The sequence below is a fragment of the Mirounga leonina genome, unplaced genomic scaffold (genome assembly GCF_011800145.1).
Source record: "Mirounga leonina isolate KUSES-001 unplaced genomic scaffold, KU_Mleo_1.0 Mir_127, whole genome shotgun sequence".
Classification (NCBI taxonomy): domain Eukaryota; kingdom Metazoa; phylum Chordata; class Mammalia; order Carnivora; family Phocidae; genus Mirounga; species Mirounga leonina.
In genome coordinates this window covers 55,952,677-55,977,198 of record NW_023270316.1, presented here as the reverse complement: position 1 = coordinate 55,977,198, position 24,522 = coordinate 55,952,677, and the positions used below count along the sequence as shown (strand labels likewise).

The 24,522-nt window shown below is 39.3% G+C and overlaps 1 protein-coding gene across 1 annotated transcript in view; it reads left to right on the top strand.

The window, feature by feature from the left end:
• CPB2 (carboxypeptidase B2) overlaps positions 1 to 24,522 on the top strand; it is a 49,970-nt gene that overhangs the window by 6,360 nt on the left and 19,088 nt on the right. Inside the window, exons 2-6 of the mRNA XM_035002961.1 lie at positions 10,180 to 10,255; positions 12,589 to 12,713; positions 14,448 to 14,556; positions 16,312 to 16,413; positions 18,640 to 18,744. Coding sequence (XP_034858852.1) covers positions 10,180 to 10,255; positions 12,589 to 12,713; positions 14,448 to 14,556; positions 16,312 to 16,413; positions 18,640 to 18,744 — 517 coding nt within the window. The remainder of the gene's footprint in view (positions 1 to 10,179; positions 10,256 to 12,588; positions 12,714 to 14,447; positions 14,557 to 16,311; positions 16,414 to 18,639; positions 18,745 to 24,522) is intronic.

The following is a 24,522-nucleotide window of genomic DNA, read 5'->3' as shown; positions in this document are numbered from 1 at the left end:
AATCCATTCTGCTTCCCTCTCACCAGGGCTTACCGTGGTCTAGGTGACTTACCTGGTGAGATGACCCAGCCCCTCGACCTTCAAGGGTCAGAGCCTCCAATCACCATGTCCTTTTGGGCCATGACTGTTGCATTTGTCCATATACATCAAAATTGGACGAGGGAGTATTACAGATGCCTAAGTTTATCATCTACGTACCAAATGTGTTCTTCCCTGCCAGCGTAACTGTATGTGAATGCAGCCCTCAATATCCTTCTGATGATCAAGGTCACTTACCCCTTCCAGCATAACTCCTCTCCTTCCTGATAATCTTTTGGGACAAGGAGACTGAAATGACTGGGTAACTGCAACAGCAGTCAGCTTAATAAGACTCTTGCCATGACCCCTGTGGGAGTTGTTCCTCTTCTGGGAACCAGAACTTTTAAATTTATAGAGCCGTATTTGTAGATTGCAAGTACAAATTCCCCTAATTCACCTGGAATGGTGGTGAATAAAGCCACTTCAGCTTGGTTCCGGGAACCCTGTATTCTAACTTGTGGAGACACCACACCATATAATGATTATTGGTTTAAAACTGCATCCTGGAAGACGTTGCCCCTTTCCAAGCTAGCACCTCAGATAATCCATTCTAATTGCTATATGTGGCTAGCTGCTTCTGGGTGATGTGGTATGTGATATGTCCAGTGGATCCCATGGAGGTGCCCATTCTGCACCTCCATTGTTGTAAAGTGGATTCCTTAATCGGATACAGTGTTAGGTGGGATCCTGTGTGGATCAAACATTATATAAGTCCTGCTATGGTAACATTAGTTGAGACCCTGCAGGTCAAAGAGGCAAATCCAGACCCGGAGTGGAAGGGGACCAAAGTAGGCAACTTCTCCCCAAGTGGTTGCTTGGTCTCTTCGTGGAATGGTGCTGATTAAAGGGCTTGGTTTCGGTTTCTATTGCTGTCAAGTTGGACATTTGGCAGCAACAGTTGCTCTATCAATCTTGGTGAGTAAGAACCCATCCTGTTGGGCCATGCAAAACTTCCCATCCTCGCCATCATGGCTATTCTGTTCACGCGCCCTTTGTGCCAGCATTGGGGTGACTGTTGACAGAGGCTGGCTCACATCAACTGCCTAATCATTTTGTTTATATAGTTAGCTAGTGCCTGTTGTTTGGTGGGTGCTCTCTGTTAGGGGTTACAATGTGATACAAAGATCTCCACACTTTCTTCCCACTTCCCTAGTCCTCCAAGAAGCAGACACCAAGTTAGAATTAGACATACAAGAGATGTATTGAGAAAAATGCTTGAGAGGAAGAAATGAGGAGGGGACAAGAAGAGGCTCTTGGGAGAGACATAAAACTGCAATGCTGATTTAATCCCTGTGGAGGAAAAAAGGAAGGAAGGAAGATGGAACACAGAAGGTCTTAGATTGTAGTGCAGTTCTAAGAAAGTTTTTGCAAAGTTGATAAGACGGTTCTTGAGCTAATGTCATCCATCCGAAGAGCCCCTCCCCACCATCTTTCAGTAATGAGCCTGCCTTGGTATCCCCACCTTGCTCATTATTAGCTGTCCACTATGGACCCATCTGGTTTTTGTGAAAGCCAGACTAATGAATTTAAAGTGGATTTGTAGAAACCACCACCCTTGCATCTTTAGGTCTTTAAGGGTGGCACTAATATCTGCCATTTCCCCCAGAATGCTTCTTGGTTTGTTTGGGACTTTTTTCCTTCTCCTGGCTGAGGGTGAGGGCTTCATCTTTTGGCTTTTCCCACTATGATAGCTCTTACTTTACAGGCAAGGAACTGATGTGGGGGTTCTACCAATTACCAAGTATGTCCATCTCAGTTTTACATTTGGGGACCAGGGATATGATCATTGGTGGGTCCATAGACCCAGTGCCTCCACCAAGAGCTGGACCTAGACTAGCACTCCAGATCTCCAGGTGTCAGTGTCAGCTTGGACCCTGCATCCAAAAGACCTCAGAATGATCGAGTATTCCCCTTTCTCCAGTGTGCAGAGTTCCTGAGTACATTTTCATAGGTTGCTTTGGGAAGGGACAGAGGAAGTAATGATCGTATACCCTTTCTATACTGTTGCAGGGTCTTTCCTTGGGGGCCTCGCCTCCCCACTTCAGGAAAGAAATTCTGGGTCTAAGAACCTACATCTGGAAACTGGGCAATGGATTGTGACTCTTAATTGGGATAGCTGGCCTTAGCTTCTCTCATATTCATCCTTGATTTATTTCGATTGTAAAGATTGAACAATGCTTTTGTTGGCTGCCATTTATCTTGCCCCTGAGAACTCTATGTTCTTTTAACTAACTCTATAGCTTTCTGTGGATCATGTTCTTCTGGGCCCAACTTGTCAAGGATGGTTAAACACTGCCACCTGGCTTCTATTGTATAACGATTTCGCCACCCCCATTGCTATGGGAGAGCTCAGTTCTGTAATGTCATCTCTTACTTTCAGCCCTCAGAATCTACTCCCACCTCTCCTCCTACCCTCGTAACTGGTAGCTAGGGTTAAGTCATGACATAATCTGGTGGCACAAGTGCTGAGTATGTTAATAAAGGAGAGGGATTATATCTCCAAAGAGGTACACTCACCCAAGATACAGGATTTGACATTCTAGTTAGATCCTTGGGAGGTGGTGCTAATTGCTGCTAGGATTTTTTTTTTTTTTTTTTTTGGAAGCTTGGAGAAAACAGTGGCCTACATTTAGTGAACTAGAAATGCCAGAGCTATTATGGCAGATGGTGAAAGAAAAAATAAAAAAAATTTTTAGAACAGGACATGCTAGAATGAAAATACTATGAAAGACTAGAAAACCCACTATACTCCCCTGATGGGCTCAGAGAACATTTAAAAACAACAAGGAATGTTCTAGCAAAAGGGTCATCAGCAGTATAAGAAGCTTGGCAGTGGTTTTTTTCACAGTTAGAGTAACATTTTAATAGTTTCCCCCCCGATTAAATAAAATAAGAGCTTTTTTTGGTTAATTAGTTATACGGAAAGGCATAAAATTGGGGAGAAAAAACACCGAGATTTCATCACCCTGAGAAAACATCATTAACATTTTGGTGATCATTCTTTCCTGTGTTTCTCTATACATTTATATACACCCTTGTATAATTTTATATTTGTCAAATATCAGATCTTCTATTGGAACTGTAGAGTCCTTTCTTTTAAAAAACAATCTTATCACCTCCCCCCACTTCTCTCACCTACCCAGTCTTTCAATGGCCATCCCCCACTATCCAAATCAATGTTAACTATGTGCTGCTTATTCATTCATCACTTTTCTCCTGCTTTTAACACATGTAATTTTCCTTTTTCTTTCTAATGTATTTTTTTTCACAAAAATGGGATATTTTATAGACTTCTCCATATCTTGTTTCTTTCTCTTAGAATGTCATGTTAACTGTTATAAATCTAACTCATTCTTTAGGACTACAAAACATTCCAGAATGTGCAGACATCACCATCATTCAACAATTCTGTTACTGAGAAGCATTCATGTGGTTTCCAGGTTACTATGAATGATCGCAGTACCTACCCTTTAATATATTTCTTCAAGCACTGGTTGAATAATGTACACTAACACTGTACCAGGGATTGACATAAAATTTCCTAGTCTCTTTTTTCTGTGAGCTGGTCTTTCCCTCTTCTGAAAATCAAGTCTCCGTAGACTTATTTCCAGAATCTAAATCTTTTAATTAGGATTTCTAAAATAAAACCACCCTCCATTCTGCTGTCAAAGTTATTCTTATAAATCACAAGTGATGTCCTTTTCTTAACTCCTAATTGCCTACAAGATAAAGACCAGATTTCTCAATGTGCATTCAAAGCCTTCTCTAGAGGAGGATCAAAATAAGTTTTCCAATTAATTTCTGTCTAGCTACTATCCCATCCTACACTTGGCAACAAGGAACAGCTTGCTATTTCCCCAACAGTGCCTTTTTGTCTCCTGCCACAGGGTCTTTCCACACTCTAACTTACCCAATCATCTCTTCCATAATGCCTTTGCTAATAATGACAAGCATAAGTTGTCATAGCCTCTTTTGCACTTCCAGAGCTCTTGTTACATTTTTTTAATAAAAATTTCATTTGGAATAATTTTAGATTTACAGAAAAGTTACAAGATATTACAGAGAGTTCCTCAGTTTCCCTTACTGTTAGCATCTTACATTACCATGTTATATTTGTCAAAACTAAAAATCCAACATTGTTAACACTATGACTATTATCTAAACTCCAGACTTTGTTTGGATTTCATCAGTTTTTCCACTAATGTTCTTTTTCTGTTTCAGGATCTAATCTAGGATACAATGTTGTATCTAGTCATCATGTTGCTGATATTCAATTTTTAAGTGCATATATATACATATATATATATAGAGAGAGAGAGAGTCCAGTTTTTTATTTATTTCTGGCAGGAGAGTAAACCTAGTCCTTGTTTCTCCATCTTGACTAAGAGCAAAATCTAAGATTAGTTTTGTTTTGTTTTGTTTTGGTTTTGGTTTTGTTTTTGAGAGAGGGAGAGAGAGAATCTCAAGCAGGCTCCATGACCAGTGTAGACCCCAATGTGGGGATGGATCCCACAACCCTGAGATCATGACCTGAGATGAAATCAAGAGTCAGACACTCAACCAACTGAGCCACCCAGGCACCCCAAAGTCTAAGACTAGTTTTATTTTTTTTAATTTTTAAATGATTTTATTTATTTATTTGAGAGAGAGAGAGACAGCATGAGCAGAGGAGAGGGGCAGTAGGAGAAGGAGAAGCAGACTCCCCACTGAGCAGGGAGCCCAATGTGGGGCTCGGTCCCAAGACCCCAAGATCATGACCTGAGCCCAAGGCAGACACTTAACTAACTGAGCCACCCAGGCGCCTGCTAAGATTAGTTTTAAATAAAGAAAGAGCAAAACAGGGGCGCCTGGGTGGCTCGGTCGTTGAGCGTCTGCCTTCGGCTCAGGTCATGATCCCAGGGTCCTGGGATCGAGCCCCACATCGGGCTCCCTGCTCAGCGGGAAGCCTGCTTCTCCCTCTTCCACTCCCCCTGCTTGTATTCCCTCTCTCGCTGTGTCTCTCTCTGTCAAATAAATAAATAAAATCTTTAAAAAAAAAAAAGAGCAAAACATTTTCTTTGTGATCAAAAAAAATATTTAACCCACATTTCAAGGATAATATCTGTCTAAAAATAAAAGAAAAACTTCTTTAAGTTAAAAAATGGGCCCCGTCTGGCAAATGCCACCAATATAGCTTAATGTTAATGTAAATAAAATCGTTACTTCGAGGCATACTAGAAATTTGAGAATGCCATTGTTGTTAACAGATTCCACATATATCTGCAATTCCTCACCTCACTGCCTCCATTCTCTATTTATCCAAATCTCCCTTACCTGCAAAATGGATAGAGAGCTGCAAGAATGAGAATAATTTTTAAGAAATTCTTTCCTTTCTGATTAGGTGGTATGTAAAAATAAAGTCAATCCAAATCTTGGCTTTGCAAGAATTGCTGAGCATCCCTTATGGCCCCAGCAAGCATTATAAGGTAGAAAGAAATATTACAAAGCAAAGGTGAGAAAACAAATTAAACCAGGTGTCTACTTAAAATTAAGAATCTATTGATGTAATTCATCACATTAAGAGATGAAACTAGAAAACACTGTGCTCACCTCATAAAAACATAGGATAAAATCCACATCCATTCCTTATAAAAACTCATAGCAGAGAGTAGAAGGAAACTTCTTTACCCTGATAAAAGGCACCTATAAAACCCTGCCACAAGCATTCTAATGGTGAAACATTATAACATTTTCTTAAAAATTATGCATCATGCATTTTATTTCCACTTCCATTCAACACTGTACTGCAGGTCCTGGTCAATACAGTCAGGCAAGAAAAAAAAATTCTACAAGCTTTGAAATGAAAGAAGCAAAATTTAGTATGTACAATTGTAATGATTTCTCGCAAAGAAAAAAACCCAAAATATCTACATTAAAATGGTTGAAACTACCAAGGGATCTGGATAGAAAATTAATATCTAAAAATTTATTTCATTTCTATGCCTCAACAAGAAAGAATGAAGAGATGGAATACTAAAAATCACTATTTATGAAAGAAAAAAATTTGCTAGAATAAATATAATAAAAATATGCAATATATATATATTTTTTAAACTGGAGAATGGTTTATTCAAGTGTTCAAGCAGGTGAGTAAAAGAAACCAAACCATACACAATGCAGAAACCGTTTCTGGAGGGCCGTGACCTGCCCGCGTTCTCCGTGACTAGCTGTTTGGTGAACGGTCAGGACGAACACGAACAATACACATTAGGCTGGAGAGAGCTGCCCGTTTTCCTAAGAGAAGACAAATCTCATTTTTCACTAACTTCATGTAGAAACTCCCCATCACCAACAAGCCTTTAGGTCACCAACTTTGTTTTGGCCCTATTAAAATTCTTGAGAGTATCCCGAATTGGTATTTTTTTCTAATACTGCCCAAATAAACCTAGCCTTTAGTAAACCTAGAGATCACAGGCATCGATGCCCATATGTAATATTTTTATGGATAAAATTATAAAATATTTTTGACGGTTATTAAAGAATGCCTAAACTGGGCGCCTGGGTGGCTCAGTTGGTTAAGCAACTGCCTTCGACTCAGGTCATGATCTTGGAGTCCTGGATCAAGTCCTGCATCCGGCTCCCTGCTCGGCAGGGAGTCTGCTTCTCCCTCTGACCCTCCCCCCTCATGTGCTCTCTCTCATTCTCTCTCTCAAATAAATAAATAAAATCTTAAAAAAAAAAAAAAAGAATGCCTAAACTGGTAGGCAAATCTATTGTATTAATGATAAGGAGACTCAGAATCAGGAGAATGTCAATTCTCCCAAATTATTGATTTATAATAATACTAATCAAAATCCAAACTTTTTTCATGGAACACAACAAGCTGATTTTTTTAAAAATTCAAATCCAATTAATTAACATATAATGTATTATTTGTTTCAGAGGTACAGGTCTGTGATTCATCAGTCTTACATAACACCCAACGCTCACCACAACACCTAGCCTCCCCAGTGTCCATCACCCATCCCCATCTTCCCACCCCCCTCCCCTCCAGCAACCCTCAGTTTGTTTCCTAAGATTAAGAGTCTCTTATGGTTTGTCTCCCTCTCTGGTTTTGTCTTGTTTCATTTTTCCTCTCTGATTTTTAAAATTTATTTGGAAAAGCAAAATGTCAAACCAAGAAAATCTCTAAAAAGAACTAGACAAGGGAGAGGGGAAACAGGAGCTTGTCCTATAGGTTGTTAAGATTTAATATGAAGCTACAATCACATGGATGAATGGTATCAGCCCAAAGATAGACAAGTAAATCCATGGAACTTAAAAGAGATCCAAGAAATAGACCACACCACATCAGTAAGGGTAATCCTTGATTATGCTATATAACTAATGCACCCTGAAATAGCTTTACTTGCCACAACACAGGTTTCTTTGTCACGTATATCATCAATTAATGAAGCCATCCGGCTCTCCCTGGTCCTTTCCTCCAACTTGAAGATCTGGGCTGCTTCCCTATTACAATTCCTTGGGGTTCTTTGCTTCTAGCCCCAGGGTAAGAGACCACATAGCACATAAAGACTCCCACCTGCTCTTAACTGTGGCACACCCCTCCCTCCCACATTTCCGTTGTTGAGAACTCAAGCACGTGGTCTCAATACAACCACAGGGAAGGCTGGGAAATGCATTTTTTGTGTATCCCCAGAAACAAAAAATGATGTGATGAACCAGCATTGTCTCTGCCGAAGAGTATGAAAACTTATACATGACAGAATTGGCATAGCTGATCCCTGGGGAAAGTATTAATGATTAACAAATGACGCTAAGAAGAAAAAAAGGAACTCAAGTCCTTCTTTACACCGCACACAAACAAATAATTTTCAAATAGATTTAAAAACTTAAATAAGAAAGACAAAAGACAAAACTAAAAGACAGCCTAGGGAATGGGAGAAGATATTTGTAAATGACATATCTGATAAAAGGTTACTATCAGAATATATAAAGAACTTATACAACTCAACATCAAAAAAATAGAAACCCAAAGAAACCCCCAAATAATCCAATTAAAAATGGGCATAAAGACATGAACAGACATTTCTCCAAAGAATACAGGTGGCCAACAGACACATGAAAAAATGCTCAACATCACTCATCATCAGGGAAATACAAATCAAAACCACAGTGAGATACCACCTCACACCTGTCAGTGGTTAAAACAAAAAACACAGAAAACAACAAGTGTTGGCGAGGATATGGTAAAAAAGAACCCTCATGTGCTATTGGTGAGAATGCAAACTGGTGCAGCCACTGTGGAAAACAGTATAGAGGTTCCTCAAAAAGTTAAAAATAAAATTATCATATGATCCAGTAATTCCACTATGTATTTACCCAAAGAATACTAAAACACTAATTCGAAAAGATGTACCCACCCTTATGTTTATTGCAGCATTATTTACAATAGCTAAATTATGGAAGCAGCCCAAGTGTCCCTCAACAGATAAATGGATAAAGAATATGTAGTATATATATATATATACAATGGAATATTATCTAGCCATAAAAAAGAATACAATCTTGCCATCTGCAACAACATGGATGGATCTAAAGAGTATAATGCTAAGTGAAATAAGTCAAACAGAAAGACAAATACCATAGATTTCACTCATATGTAGAAACTAAACAAGCAAATGAACAAAGGAAGAAAAGAGAGAGAAAAAAAACAAGAATCAGACTCTTAACTATAGAGAATAAACTGATGGTTATCAGAGCAGAGGTGGGGGGAGGGAATGGATGAAAGAGGTGAAGTGAATTAAGAGTACATTTATCATGATGAGCACTAAGTAATGTATAGAATTGTTGAATCATTATATTATATGCTTGAAACTAATACAACACTGTATGTTAACTATACTGGAATTCAAATTAGAAAAAGAAGAAAGGCAAAAGAAATATAAGAGAATATCTTTAAGACCTAGGGATTGGGAAAGAGTTCTTAACACACAGTAAAGCACAAACCTAGAAGGAAATGATGGCTAAAAATACATTGTACAGAGAGCGAAAAGAGAAACAAACTGGTACAAGATATTTTCAATACATTTAACTGCCAAAGGGTTAGTATCTAGATTATAAAAAGAAATTCTACTAGTAGATTGTCACAAAAAATAATTGAATGGAAATAATTGCACTTCATTAGTAAGTCAGAAAATTAAAATTAAAATTACATTAAAGATTCCATTTCAATTCAACCATTCAATTGGAAAAATTAAAACGTCAGGCAGCATAAAGGGTTACCAAGGAGGAGGAGCTATAGGAAATCATTTCCACTACTGGTGAAAATATAGACTGGTGTAAAAAGTTTGAGAAATAATTTGGTACTATTCTTTGAAATTAAAATATGTGTACCCCCAAGAAATAGCAATTCCACTTGTAGGCAAATTCCAACACATGGGGACTATGGCTACATTTTTCAACACAGATGATAAACTTGAAAATACAATGTTGAGTGAGAAAAATAAGATACAGGAAGATATATATATAGTACACCATTTTTATAGAGTTAAATCAAGCAGATCTAAGGGTATCTTAAGAATCTACACATTAAAGAATCCAAGCATGTATTTAAGAATCCATACTATTGAGGAAAAGTAAGGGAATGAGCAAAATGAAAATTTAAGGTAGTGGATACCTTTGGGATGTGGCGGGGAGACAGAGTGGGGACAAGGACACAAGGAGCTTCAAGGACATCCAATAACAGATTTCTTAAGTGGCATAATGGGTTCCCAGGCATTCATCTTATTATGTAATCAGTGAATGTTAATATAAATATTCCCTTATGCATCAAATATTTAATTTTTAAAATTAAAACCACCCAGGTATGCACACGCACACAAAGGAGAAGAAAGAAGTAAGTACTCCCATTCAACAGAGTTATTGATTTGGCAGGTGCTCAGGAGCAGAAAGAACGAGAAAGTGCATGTTCTCTTTTTAACACTTAGTCTGTAGCAAGATCCTCTTTTACCATTTAAAGTTTGTTTCCTTTTCACAATTACCTAGAAGCCCCTCCCAGTATAATTTATCTCATTTTCACTTTTTTATTTAACATCAAAATTCTGTGTTATTTTTTCCCAGTGGCCAGGTTTTATCTGCTCTTCCTAGAACCTCCAGGCAAGTTCAGATTCTGCAGAATCTTACTACAACATACGAGGTAAATTCTCCTTCATTTATCTTTACAGGCGACCCTTGAATAACACTGATTTGAACTGTGGGGATCCACTTACACACAGATTGTTTGTTTGTTTGTTTTTTCTGAGAAATACAGTATAGTACTGTAAATGTATTTTCCTTATGATTTTCTTAATAACATTTTCTTTTCCCTAGTTTAATTATAAGAATACAGTATATAATACATAGAGCACATGAAATACATGTTCATCAACTGTTTATGTTATCAGTAAGGATCCAGTTAACAGTGGGCTGTTAGTAGTTAAGTTTTGGGGAAATCAAAAGTTATATGCAGATTTTCAACCGCATGGGAGTCGGCACTCCTAACCCCCACATTCTTCAAGGATCAACTGTATGTTAGCCTCACTAGGTGTGACTTTTGTGTACGATGTTCTCTCATATGTTGTCTGAATTACATATAGTTGGTATAACCCCCCCTTTTTTTTTTGAAATAGAGAGCGAGCAGGGGGGAGGGGCAGAAAAAGAGAGAGAGAGAGAATCTTAAGCAGGCTCCATGCCCAGCCAGGAGCGTGACACAAGGCTCGATCTCACGACCCTGAGATCATGACCTGAGCCAAAGTCAAGAGTCAGACCTTAGCCAACTGAGCCATGCAGGTGCCCTTAAACCCCTCTTCTTATAGCCATTTCGCCCTTCCCATCATCACATGATTTTGCTGGTTGCTAAAATCAAAACTTCTTCATTTGTGCTATTGGCTTTTCAGCCAATTTCATAATAATTGTACTTTGGGAATTAAAGTGTGTACTTACAAAGATGTTGTGATAACAGAAGTCCAATAGAACTTTGTTTATAAAACAATGGTTTGTAAAAGGAATAAGTATCAAACCACAAGGGAACATTTATTAAAATCTTCATGCCTGGGACCCATCTCCCCAGAATGCTTAATGTGTAGAAAGCTGACAAGAGTTACAAAATGTCATGGTAGAAAATTGATGTCTCCCTATTTGTCAGTTAAGGTTCTCCAAGAAGCAGACATCAAAACCAGATTAAAGATGCCAGGGAAGGGGGTGCCTGGGTGGCTCAGTCGTTAAGCATCTGCCTTCAGCTCAAGTCATGATCCCAGGGTCCTGGAATCGAGCTCTGCACCGGGCTCCCTGCCCAGCAGGAAGCCTGCTTCTCCCTCTCATACTCCCTCTGCTTATGTTCCTATTCTCACCATCTCTCTCTCTCTTTCTCAGATAAATAAATAAATAAATAAGATCTTAAAAAAAAACAAAGATGCCAGGGATGGACTAGGAGGGGAATGCTTGTGATGGATGAAGAGGAGGAAGCTAAAGATGGTAGGGGGGCACTTTCAGACCATGACGCAGCTCTGACGCTTGTGCAGAAATGGAGGTTCTCTAGGGTAGTTCTGATGAAGGTTTGGCTGGACCAGTGGTGCATCCTTAGGCCAAAGCTACCTGGAAGAGGAAACCCAGATCTTGCAGAAATGGGCCTACAAGAATATGCCCTCGGTGCTCAATCAGTGGCTGGCTGCAGCCCTAGGGCAGCTTGGCCTCAGTCTCCAGTGGACCAAGAGGTACAGGGGCTGGGAAGGGCACTCAACTGTGCTCCTCTCAACAGAACTGAGCGGTGCGTTTTCATGACCACCATACCACGGCCAGGGGACATACCACCAGAGGAAGCATCAGAGTTCTTGTTCTGCCACTTCCTACATGTATGATTTTAGACAAGTTGGCTATGAGCATTAATTTCTTCATTATTTCCAATGAAATAATAACAATGGAAATAATAACACCTGCTAGCCCATAGCAAAGTATAATTATAATGGTCAAAGGAAATGGGTGTGAAAGTGCTTGGAAAAAGCCCAGTAAAACAGAAAAAAGTGTAAGTATTATTGAAAGGCATTGCCCAAAGTCCATAATTAGATTAAAGAAAAGGAATACTGAAGGATAATAATATCAAGGACATGGAATTTTTTTAAAGAAAATCAACACTTAAATAACTTTCTAGACAGAAGCGCATTTCTCCTTTACACATCTGACATACAGAGCCAGCTTTATAGTTGGGTCAAAAATATATTCATTCACTCATTTATTCTTGTCTCACCAAATATTTATTGAGTGCCCTATATGTCCCAGGCCCTCTCTAGCAACTGGGGTTACAGAGAAGAATAAAACAAGCCCCCTGCAAGATAAATGTTTACACTGCCACGTGTGTGAATAGTGACTGGTTACCAGCGGCCAGGAAATGTCTTTTTCATTTCTCCTAGGGACACATTCTTATGGCTTTCGCTACAGATGAGAATGACGTAAACAACCATTTTTGTTTTCATTTTTTGCCCCTTGAAAATGCAGATTGTCCTCTGGCAGCCAGTAACAGCTGAATTTATTAAGAAGCAGAAGGAAGTCCATTTTTTTGTGAGTGAGTCTGATGTAAACAATGTGAAAGCCCATTTACATGACAGCACAATTCAATTCAGGTAGGCATCATTCAATATTTATTGAGTAGCCATTATAAACACCTATGATGTATTTTGCTAGCAGACGGTATAATTGCTTCCCGGAAAAATGAACACTTACGTTGAACATGGCAACATGGAAATTTCTAAAGTGGACTGGTGATGAGGCCCCAGTGGCTAGCTCTGTGACCTTGGACAAGTGGTTTAATCTCTCAAGATCTAGGTCCCTTATCTGAAAATGCCTCAGACTCAGCGATCTGAGGAGCCTCTTAGAGTTTCTCCTTATTCCTTCCTTCTTGTAGTTTTTCTACTCTGTGCCTAGACCTGGGGAGCAAAATTGTCATTCACCTTAGTAGGTTTTGTGGTATCTCTTGAAAAAACAGCGCTAAAGGGGATTTGGCTTCCTTCCTTGCTTCACAAGGTCAGTGAACATTCTTGAATGTCTGGCCCTAAACGAAACACTGTATCAGAGGCAATTTCTGTTCAGACTCCATGTCCCTTCCTCTTGGATTCTCCTATCCAATGTCTCCTTCCTGCATCCACTGCCCAAGAGCGGGTCTTCCATAAGCTACCCTAGGACTTCCTGGAGGCCATGCTCTCTTCTGTGTTATCAATGGGCAGCCTTTGGATAATGTGCTATAATAATTATTTTGTAAAAATATTTTATTTATTTATTTAATTGACAGAGAAAGACAGCGAGAGAGGGAACACAAGCAGGGGGAGTGGGAGAGGGAGAAGCAGGCCTACCTAGGAGCAGGGAGCCTGATGCGGGGCTCAATCCCAGGACCCTGGGATCATGATCTGAGCCGAAGGCAGTCGCTTAACCAACTGAGCCACCCGGGCGCCCCCACTGTAATAATTATTAATAATATGTTATAGGTGTTTACTGCCTTCCAGGGACTGTGCTGAGCCTTTATATACATTGCTTCATTTAACTCTTAATTTAACTCTGTGAGAGAGATACTATCCTCATTATAAAGATGGAAAAATGTTTCATATTCACAAAGGAATTTTGCAAGATCATACCACATAGAACATAGCAGAGCTAAGAGTTGAACTCAGACTCTTCTGATGTCAAAGCCTTGGCTTTTATCTGTTGGCCTTAAAGAAAAAGGAAAATGATATTAAAATGATAGCTAACTTTCAAACTGTTCATCCCGAGTGAAGGAACAGCTTAATTCAGTTACAATGTTTGCCTAGTTAACAAGGGGGTACTTCTGAAGAGAATTAAACAAGATGACTTTCCAGTACCTTCCCTTTCCCTGTGCTTCTGTTTCTCTAGAGATCTGATCTTCTTTGGCTATGCAGAACATCTGGTATAGATCAACGGTTGTCACAATGAAAAACAAAAAGAAAAGGCTTTCCGCTTCTCCTTGGTCCTTAACTAAAACCAGAATAATACAAAGTTACTCTGGATTTAAGAAAGTTGTCCATTAATCTATACATTAAAGACACTGATGAATCACAATCAAGGAATGTTGGTAATGGTGGGGAAAGGGTGAGCTTTTGGAGGCCCTGAAAACATACCATGTAGGAGCCACTTTCTCTCCAGCACCCATGTGGGGTCTCCCAAGAAGGTTTGTGAATTTCAGCTTACTACAATGTTCTGGGTTATTGTTTGCACCTTGATGAACTTTTGCTTGTTCGATTTCTCCATGATTTTTCCCCATGCTCACCTGTTGTTGTGCCTGCAATGGGCCATGGGAAAATAAGAGTCCTGTTTGGAAATCAGCTCTCCCTCTGTTTTGTCCCCAGAATCTTGGTGGAAGAAGTGAAAGATCTTATCCAACAGCAAACTCTCAATGACACGGTCACCCCCCGGACTTCCTCCTCATACTATGAACGGTATCACCCACTAAATGAAGTAAGCCATTACATTTCTCTCCAAAATTACTATTTTCATTTAATTAGCATTGCCATTTCAACCATGGGATATTATTAAAGAAACATAATTAGCGGAAGAGGATAAAAAAAAATCATGATTAGGTTGATTATATGGTGGTAACTTACCCTCTTGTAGATATCTGCCCTGAGAAGATTGCATCATATTTAGTAAACTGCTTCTAAGCAGGCTGTTTGTCCACAGCTAAGAGTATCTCTAACTGTTAGCAGTAATACTGCATGCTAAGGAATAACAAGAAATAAAAAATAGGGCCCTTTTTATTGAAACTGCTACAAAAAAATTAACAATCCAATTAATCATGTCTCTTTGGACCATTACCCTGATTGTACTCTTACTGAATAATGGCAACATTATCTCACTGAATTAAAGGAATTTATACACTTACATTTAGTGCACTGTAAACAAGTGCATTTTATTCCCCTTAGGAGGAATTTATTTAAACTAATAATAATAATAATACCACCACCTGTATTTTATTCTTTCAGCACCTGTACTTTAATCAAAAAGTTGATTTTTTTTCTATCAGTTCTTACAGGTTCCAATTTTTCTAGAGGGAACCTGAGAAAGATGCTGGGGCTCAGTTGATTGGTGTGAGCTTTCATGTAATACTCTAAGAACCATATCCCCATATTTGTTAGTTGAAAGGGTAAACTCTTTGGAGGACTTTCTTTTTATGTAGTACGCTCCAAGTAATAAAAATCCCTCGATACCTTTTTTCCTTTCATAGGAGTATGCTGCTCTATTGCTTAATATAAGTATTTTTATCATCTTTGGCTAGGTGCCCAGAAACTATTAAGGACCATATCCATGTTTTTAAGACATCTAAGACTTAAGAAATAAGAATCAATTTTCTATTTAATCTTCAAAAACATCTGTTCCTTTCCAGTTAAACCAGAACTCAGTCTCCTTCTAGAATCAATGTGCTTGGCTGATTGATGGGGAAGCTTAAAACTGCACCCCCCTCCTTTATCTCTCTTCCCTTGTCTCTATTCTGCCGAGACCTCTTCCCTCCCACATTCAAACCCTGCTTTGAAGTGGCCACTAGCCTAAAGTCAGGGCCAGGAGGTTTTGTTTTGTCCTCCCACTGTAATCTTGACAGAATCACCAGTACCACTAGACTTCCAGCCAGGAGAATGGTCCTGAATCACACTTCTCGGAGAAAATGTTTTCCCTCCAGATTGTCCTCCCCTTTGCCTCCTCTCATTTTACACATCTTGTTGTGAGTACACAGGTCTCTAGTGGGAAACAATGGCACTGCTATTTATCCTGTGCAAAGATAGTGCCCAGGATTTCCTTAGGTTACTCTTGAAAAGTGAATATTAAAAAAAAAAAAAAAAAAGTCCCATAGAAAAGTGAACTCAGGAATGAATGGTAAAGAGGATTTCATACATGGAGGCAGGGATTCGATATGATGAGCTTTTAAAAATAACTTTCAGGAGATCTACTCTAAAGATTAACTTTTCCTGCTTTGTCGTAAGTTTCTTAGTACTCTTCTACCCCTTCTCTAAACCTTGATACTTTTGAAAACTTTAATTTTACTGATTTTCCTAAACAGCAGAAGAAACACCCAGCCCCAGCTTGCTTTGGTTCCTTATTCTTTCTTTGTACAAAGGTTTTAAAGGGATTGCCTTGCCCTGAAGAAATTTTCTACTTTCTTTAGCCAGGGAAATGCTTTGAACTTGCTCTGTGACTGACTGCTGGTTTCTCTTTTGATAGATCTACTTTTGGATGGAAGCCATAACTAAGAACTATCCTGAAATGGTTGAAAAAATCCACATTGGATCCTCATACGAGAAGTACCCACTTTATGTTTTAAAGGTGTGTTGTGGGGAGAGTCACTGATCTCTCAACTTTAGAGAATGTATTAATTCTCCACTGCTGTTATTATAACTTGGATTTTTTTCTTTGAGCTATGGAAATATTTGTATTACAAGTGTTCCTCAATTTTAATATCCAGCTATTTGGGGATTGGTTATTACCCTTACATTCTTTCCTTTACTAATGCAGTGTTGGTGTAACAGTGAAAACCCTATTTTTAGAATTTACTCTGTCTGTGGGACATAGATAAGCTATTTAACCTTCCTAAGCTTTGGTGGCTACCTTCATAAAAGGAGCAGAGCCATCTGGATTATTTTTCAAGTACTTTATTTACTCTCACCACCACCACCTCTGACTGGCTTACCTGGCAGGGAGGAGAATGAAGAGGAATCTTTTGTTAGACAAACACTGATACTGCTGTAATTTTTGGAAGCAAAGAAAGAGCTGAACAGTCAAACCCAGGGTAAGATAGGAACCAGGGCAATGTTGGGGGCCTTGGCAGTAGGGTTGATATGATAGCTTCTGTTCCAATCCCTGTCCATTTGGTTATTTATTTTTAGTTGAATAAATTTGCCTTAGTAAAGGTCTGTGAATACGGCCAAAGAAAGAATTTTTGGGAGCCATGAAACCATACTAATTCCTGCTGTTAATTTCTAATTCTGCATTTTTTTTTAGCAGTTCCCCCTGCCCCCCACCCAAATAATTAGAAAGAAGTTCTAGGAAAAAAGTAAGCATCAGAAAAATACCTTTGACTTAATAACATTTAATTTACGTATAGTTTCCCAACATTATCTATCTAAATTGTGAGAGGTGAGCCTCTTTAGTCAGCCAAAGATAAGATTTCGAGTCGGGGTTCCTGGGTTTTCATTTGTTTTGACAAGAACCTGCAGTGCAAACTCAAGGTAGATGAAACATCAGGTCTTCTTGACAGCTGAGTTGGTCCATCAAATTGGATCCATGCATTTGTGGTCTACCTACCCATGCCGTTTGCTTTTGGCCGTAATGTATGTGCTCTTCAGAACCTGTGTTTCTGGGACCCAGATTTACACATTAGAAGATCATGTTTCCTGTGTGCCTTAGTTCCAGTCTTACTTGACCAAGAACATGCACACGATGGGAGTCTCTGGGGTTCCTTCATCTTCCCAGTGTCAGGACCGGTACCAAGAGAGTTTGCTTGGCACCATTAGACAGAAAATTGAGTCAGGCAACTAGTCCAGACAACTCAAGATTTTCTTTTAAATTGAGTAAATTAAATCAGCCACATAGTTCTCCTCTGTGTACTATTTTACTCTTTGACGCCAATGCCCTTTGATTTTCTCCCTTGCTTTCTTACTGGATTATCTCTAGCTCCAGGTTGGTTAAGAACAAACTTCCCTGAGTGCTGGTGAATGGCAATAAAAATCTAACTCTCTCCTTTTCTTGTTTTGGAATTTCAACTCCACATATTTGTTTAATTTTATAATACTCTTCTCCCTCCCTTCCATACCCTAATTGTGTTGAAACTAATTTTTAAAAGCAAATGAACCAGGATTCATTTTGTGTGGAGGTGTTTTTGAGGACACTTCTGAAGGCACCAAAGTCTATCACTGAGGACAGATTAGGAGCTCTTATTCCAGAATTGGCAGCTTGCACTAGCTCCCCATACAATGAATCAAAACAAGGCCTCTGTCCCCACACCTGGTGGCAAAAAGTTTGTGTGAACTTAAATGTGTGCTTTTTTCTGTGGGCAATGAGGAAATAGTCTATACGTAAAAAGTATGCACCCTGGGAAAAACGGTGAGGGAGTCCAAGTTGATCTTCAGCACCACTGGCTTCCCTTCCCCAAAACTTGCTTTGTTCCAGTCTCCTACAGAAAGCTGCCCACGCCACACATACCTATTTACCTCACAGAAGGTGTCAAGATACAGCTGAAGTACTAGTGCTCTGGTCTTTATTTCTACACTTCCACGTGCAACTCTGGTATGACTAAGCAATTGTGGAAGAACAAAGAGGGCTCTAAATCAAAGGTCCTGAGTGCAAATGTCAATCCTGATTCTCACCCGCTATGTGACTTTAACTAGTATCTTTTAATCTCACCAGCTTTTAATGTCCCTTGAAAACCCTCAAAGGAATGTAGAGAATAATGCGTGTTTCACAGATTTGTTGCAAGAATTAAATATAAGCACTACATAAATGGAAGGATTATCCTGAAGCTTCTTGTTATTGTTGTGGGTTTTCTTTGGACAGGTTTCTAGGAAAGAACAAACAGCCAAAAATGCCATATGGATCGACTGTGGCATTCATGCCAGAGAATGGATCTCTCCTGCTTTCTGCTTGTGGTTCATAGACCGTGTAAGTATTTACATTCTCTTAAACTGGAGTTTCTCAGTGCGTGGCCTAAGACAACATGCGCAGAATCAACTGGACTGTTTATTAAATGCATTTTCCCAGGTCACATTCTAGAATTCTCAACTTAAACTCTCTGGTGGTAAGGTCTGGTAATCTACAATTTTCACAAGCTACCCGGGTGATTTTGTGCATATTAAGTTTGAGAACCATAACTTCAAGCATTTAAATTACCCTAAAGATTGTCCACCTTTTCCTTCCTACATTTCTGGCTAAGGCTAAACACTGGAAAATAATCAAGAAATATTTTACAGTTGTATTGTGTTTACTAAGGGCCATGGTCTGCCCATGGAAATTGCACATGAAGTACATTACAGAGCAGATCATATTTTCTCATATGTTATAATGGGGGATTTTTGTTCCTGAAGAAGGCCTTGGCAGCAAAAAATCCATATATCCATATATAAGACCAAGAGTCTGGCATAAAAATCAAAATTATAATGACTATAAACCTCTATCATAAATGAAAGCATAAAAAATTATGCTTCAGTTCCTATAAAATGGGCATAAATGTTCTCTCTATTGATTTATACAAAGAGCCTTTACCACTGGAAGAGTAACTTAAAATATGTGTCCTTCTGTTGATGGTTCTTGTCCCTCTATTCACAGGTATGCAACTATACAAAATAGATTTGTTTTTAAAAATTAAAAGATAGTCACCTAGATTGATCTGATCACATAGATTAACAAAACAAGTACATCAAAGGTAAAAACGTTGTTGTCTTTGCTGGGTCTTGTCAAATACAACATTTCTACCTACCTTCTCCTGCCTTGCCGTGTGCTCTTCCCCCCCGATGGGAGCTGCAGCACCCCTGAGCCTTCTGCAAAGTTCCCAGCCCACCATCAGTACTACCTTGACCAAATGAGGATAGTTCTCAACTGACTAGATCCTTAACACAGCCCAGCCATTTAAGGATCCTTCCTGAAGTTGGGTAGTTTTATTCATTTTAGGTAATGAATGGAGTACCAGTTAGTGGAGAAAGAAAGGTGCAAAGCAAGCAAGAAAGAACACTTTTTTTTCATTCCAACACTGAACCTGGAAAGGGCCAGAAAGAAATTCTAATTCATATTGACTCTAATTCCTATTGGTGAAGTTGTCCTTACTTGCTATCCTTCTCACACTGACACGTCTTCTCTCCTATTACACATGTTCACCTCTACCCTGCCCCCTTGCTGAATCTTTGCAAGTTTCAATTACTTATTCCACAAATATTTATAAATTGCCTATGAGTTTCCAGACTCTGGAGATACTAAGGGAAACAAGATACAGATCAAAAACCTTACTGTCAAATATTTTGCCCCAACAACGTGAATCTGATTTTTGTAACCCAAAGCAACACAGTCAGTAAACTCTTTTTAATGCACATTTCAGGAGCTCTAGCCTTGCCTGCCTACAACTAATTTAGATCATCTTTCATAATGATTCAAACAACTGTAGAAGGAAAAATAAAAGATTTAGCTTTAAAAATTTTGTGTGGGTAGATTTTATATTTAAAAAGTAAAGAACCCAGGGCGTCTGGGTGGCTCAGTTGGTTAAGCGACTGCCTTCGGCTCAGGTCATGATCCTGGAGTCTCGGGATGAGTCCTGCGTCGGGCTCCCTGCTCAGCAGGGAGTCTGCTTCTCCCTCTGACCCTCCCCCCTCTCATGCTCTCTCTCTCTATCTCATTCTCTCTCTCAAATAAATAAATAAAATCTTTAAAAAAAATAAAAAGTAAAGAACCCAAAGATGAATTGAAGTCTTAGCTTTTAAGTCTCTGTAAAGAAAACCTACACCATCCCTGTGTTTCTCCTTTCCTCTTGAACAACAACCACACACACAACACTTCTGACACCAGATACATGGGCACTTTCCCCACCCCACGCAATTCTGTGACACCTGTTGTGTGTCCTACAATTTAACTCAATTCTGACACTATCTACATGGAGATTGAGTCAGATCCCCCTGGGTGAGGGCTCAGTCCCACAAGACTGCCCACCTCACGCTTCAGATGCTGGTTGAAAGTCCAGGCTGTTATCTGTGCTTCTGACTAAGCAGCTACAAATCAAAGGTTACCAGGACCATCTCCTTAGGTTTGATTAATTTGCTAGAGCAGCTCACAGAACTCAGAGAAATGGTTCACTTACTATTTACCAGTTTATTATGAAACGGATATGATAAATGATAGAGTTGAACATTCAAGTGGAAAAGATGCCTAAGGCAAGGTATGTGGGAAGAGGCGTGGAGCTCCCCAAACCCTCTTCAGATGAGCCACTCTCCCAGCACCTCCACATGTTCACTAACCCAGAAGCTCCCTGAACCCCATACCTTTGGGATTTTTAAAGCGCCTTCATCATGTAGGCATGATGGATCATTAACTCAATTTCTAACCCCTCTCCCCTTCCTGGAGGATAGGGTTGGGCTAGGAGTTCCAAGTTCCTGGCTTGGTCTTTCTGTTGAGCAGTATTCTTCCAGGAGCCCACCAAGGGTCACCTGAGAGAACAAAAGACACATCAATCACCCAGGAGATTCCAAGGGATTTAAAAGCCCTGTGTCAGGAACCTAGGTCAAAGACCAAATACTAGACCAAAAGATGGTCCTTATTGCTCTTATCATTTAGGAAATTACAAGGTCTGTTCCAGGAACCAGAAGGGCTGTGGGGTAGAGACCAACATATATACATATTTCTATCTCACAATTCTCACTCTCTTCTCCAACTCAGTATGGTGCAGTCTCAGCTTAAGGAAACGCATTGCTCTACACTTTGGGGACCCTGAGGCCAGTCATTTCTTTCTATGCCTCTCATTCATCTGGTAGAGGCCAAATTTAGATCCCTTCTACTAGTACAAAGGCAGGGGCTGAGCCTGGCTTGTGCATGACTGCATCACTAGGACCAAACTCAGCACAGGGTATGGCACATCACTGGAGCCCAAGGGACATGTATTGGGCATCACACCTAGCTCAGGACTTTGTCTGCCAACTGGCTTTTCTCAGTGCCAACCTCCCTCTGAACCTCTGACCCAGAGAATTCTCATGTAGCTGCACACAGAGTTGGTACCCTGCAACCTCAGGGCCTCCACAGAATTCCTTCTGCTGCCCCTCACCTTAGCTGACACGTGACTTGTGAAGAACACTGCTTCATAGAAGCTCCATCAAGGAGAGGGGCTGCTCTTCCATATCTCCACATGCTGAGGGACCAGAGTAGTGGATCAATGTTCTCCTGTCCTAGTACAGGTATCCCCTACTTTCCAAAAGTTGGCATGATGCCACTTCACTTTTATGAAAGACCTACATTCGTATGGGAATGGTTTTCTTTATTAAAGCAAAAAAAAAAAAAAAATGTCCTTCAGATTTCTTTCAGTTAGCCCAAACAGGTACTAATGTAAAAGTGTTTGGGAAGTGGGGATACTTTTCACTTTATGCCATTTTGGCTTATGGAAATCTTTCATAGGCATGCTCTGCTTTCGGATAGCGCGGGAAACCTGTACTGCTGTTTGCCCGTTTCTCCAAATTCCTGATCTGATCTGGTTGAACCACCCTTGTCTTTTCTTTTTACTGTCATCTAATGATCTCCAGATAATTCCCTGGAACCTGGCTCACGGTTCTTTATTCCTCTCCAATTCTTCTTGCCCTTATTCTGAGTGAATTCAATTCCCATATGTGAGGTCCATCTACAGAATCATCTCAGCAACTTGAACTCTACATCACCAAACCTAACCTCAACTCTATTTTAGTGTATTTCCCCCGTGGCTGTCCTCTGGATCTCAAAAATAATTCTCTCCCTGACCTTTAGATCCAGAATATGGCCAAGGAGAGTAACCAGGAACCATAGGAGGAACCACTTAACAATCTGACCACTTAATTTCCTCTTTCTACTTCTGTCCTTCCTCACACCTGCTCATCAACCATTCACCCATATCCTGAATGTCTTGTCCCCGTGATGTGCTCTTCAGGAGTTCTAACCCCAAACACCCCACAGAATTAACTGTCCTCCTTCTAAGCTACCTTGTATCTCCTGATTTTATTATCATACTTGTAACATTGAATTGTTGTTCTTTCCTTTCCAACTTGACACTTTTATCAGTTTGTTAGGGACAAAGACCATCTCTAAAGTCAGTTTTTGTTGTTGTTACCCATAACTCAGTATATTATTTGGTTCATAGAACCAGCATTCAACATCCTCTCGTTATATTTAAAATTTAAATTAATGCTCAAATTAGGCTCAAATACAACTCTGGGGTCCAGAGAGTACCTACCATTGTGCCAAATGCTTTATTGCCATTGTAGAACAACTGGGACTTACAGCTCTTTGCTGTATTTCTAGTGGTAGCGGGAGTAATGGTTTATTTTAAAATCTTCTGTTCATAGCATCTTATATGCCTTTTTGTACTAATTTATTCTGTCAAATGGCTACTGGTTAATTTGTTGGTAGGTATTGTTGTTATTGTTTAGGGCCAAAGACAAAGCTTTGGTGTACCCCAGGAAAAGATTGGTGAGTAATCATCTGCCACAGGCCGAGCTGCTAGGAATCAGACAAACCATTATTTCCCACCCCCTAATCTCTCACTCCTGTGCAGTCCTCCCTCTATTCTCATCTTTCTTCTCTTGTTTTTATTACTAGGACAGTGATTTCAACGATGTTACTTGTTGGTAAATCATTCCTTCAACAAATATTTATTTGTTGTCATTTGTGTGTCAGGCATAATTTCTTCAGCTACCTACCTGATTAAGAGTGATATAAAACCATGACTGTAAACATATTTACAAACTACCATGAAAACTCAGTGGATAACACATGCTTGGAGAGCCCCATGATACACAAATCACAAATTAATGGGTAAAGAATTATTAGATTCATAAGCATGTTCAAGTTTGGTTGAAAATGTTATTTAAAAAAATCATGTCTTTAAAACACAGGTGATATACCAAGTCAGAATTATAAGGCTTATAGAATTTTAGAAGTTGTATTTCTTCAATGATATGATTATATATCTAGATTGTATGCTTTTGAAATACAAATTACTGGATAAATATCAAATCTGAAAATGTTTTAATGAGTAATAACATTATTCACAAAGTTAATTGAGAACATTTCTTACATTTCTCTGTATCTATGTATCTCTGCCCTTAATCAGCACAATGCCTGGAAAAGAATACAGGTTTGCCCAGTTACCAAGTACCCAATCTTACCCTTAGCCCATCAGGAAAATACCCGAAGTCCTGAGGATGCTATAAAATTACCTAGCTGATCCATTCAGGTCACCCTCCCATTTGGGTCCATGTCTCCTCTTATAGATAGGCATTGAGAAGTCCCCTTAATATGCAATTTCCCCTGTCTTTCTTTTTTCTAAGCCTCACCACTGAGGTCCTGGTTTCATCCTGTTATTTCTCTTCAGATCACCAATTCCCACTTATTCTGGGCCCTCATCTTCTTTAAATGCACCCAAATAAGCCCACCACTAGTCCAGATGGTGTCCTTGTGAAGGATTAAGAAAGACATCTTTTGCTGAAATAACTAGATATCCACATGCAAAAGAATGAACTTGGACCCCTACCTCATACCATGTATAAATATTAACTCAAAATGGGTCAGAGTCCTAAATTTAAAAGCTAAAACTATAAAGTTCTCAGAAGAAAATTTAGAAGTAGTAAATCTTTGTGACTTTAGGTAATTATTTGTTAGATATGACACCAAAAGCACAAGCAACAAACGAAAAAAGAGATAAATAGAGCTTTACCAAAATTA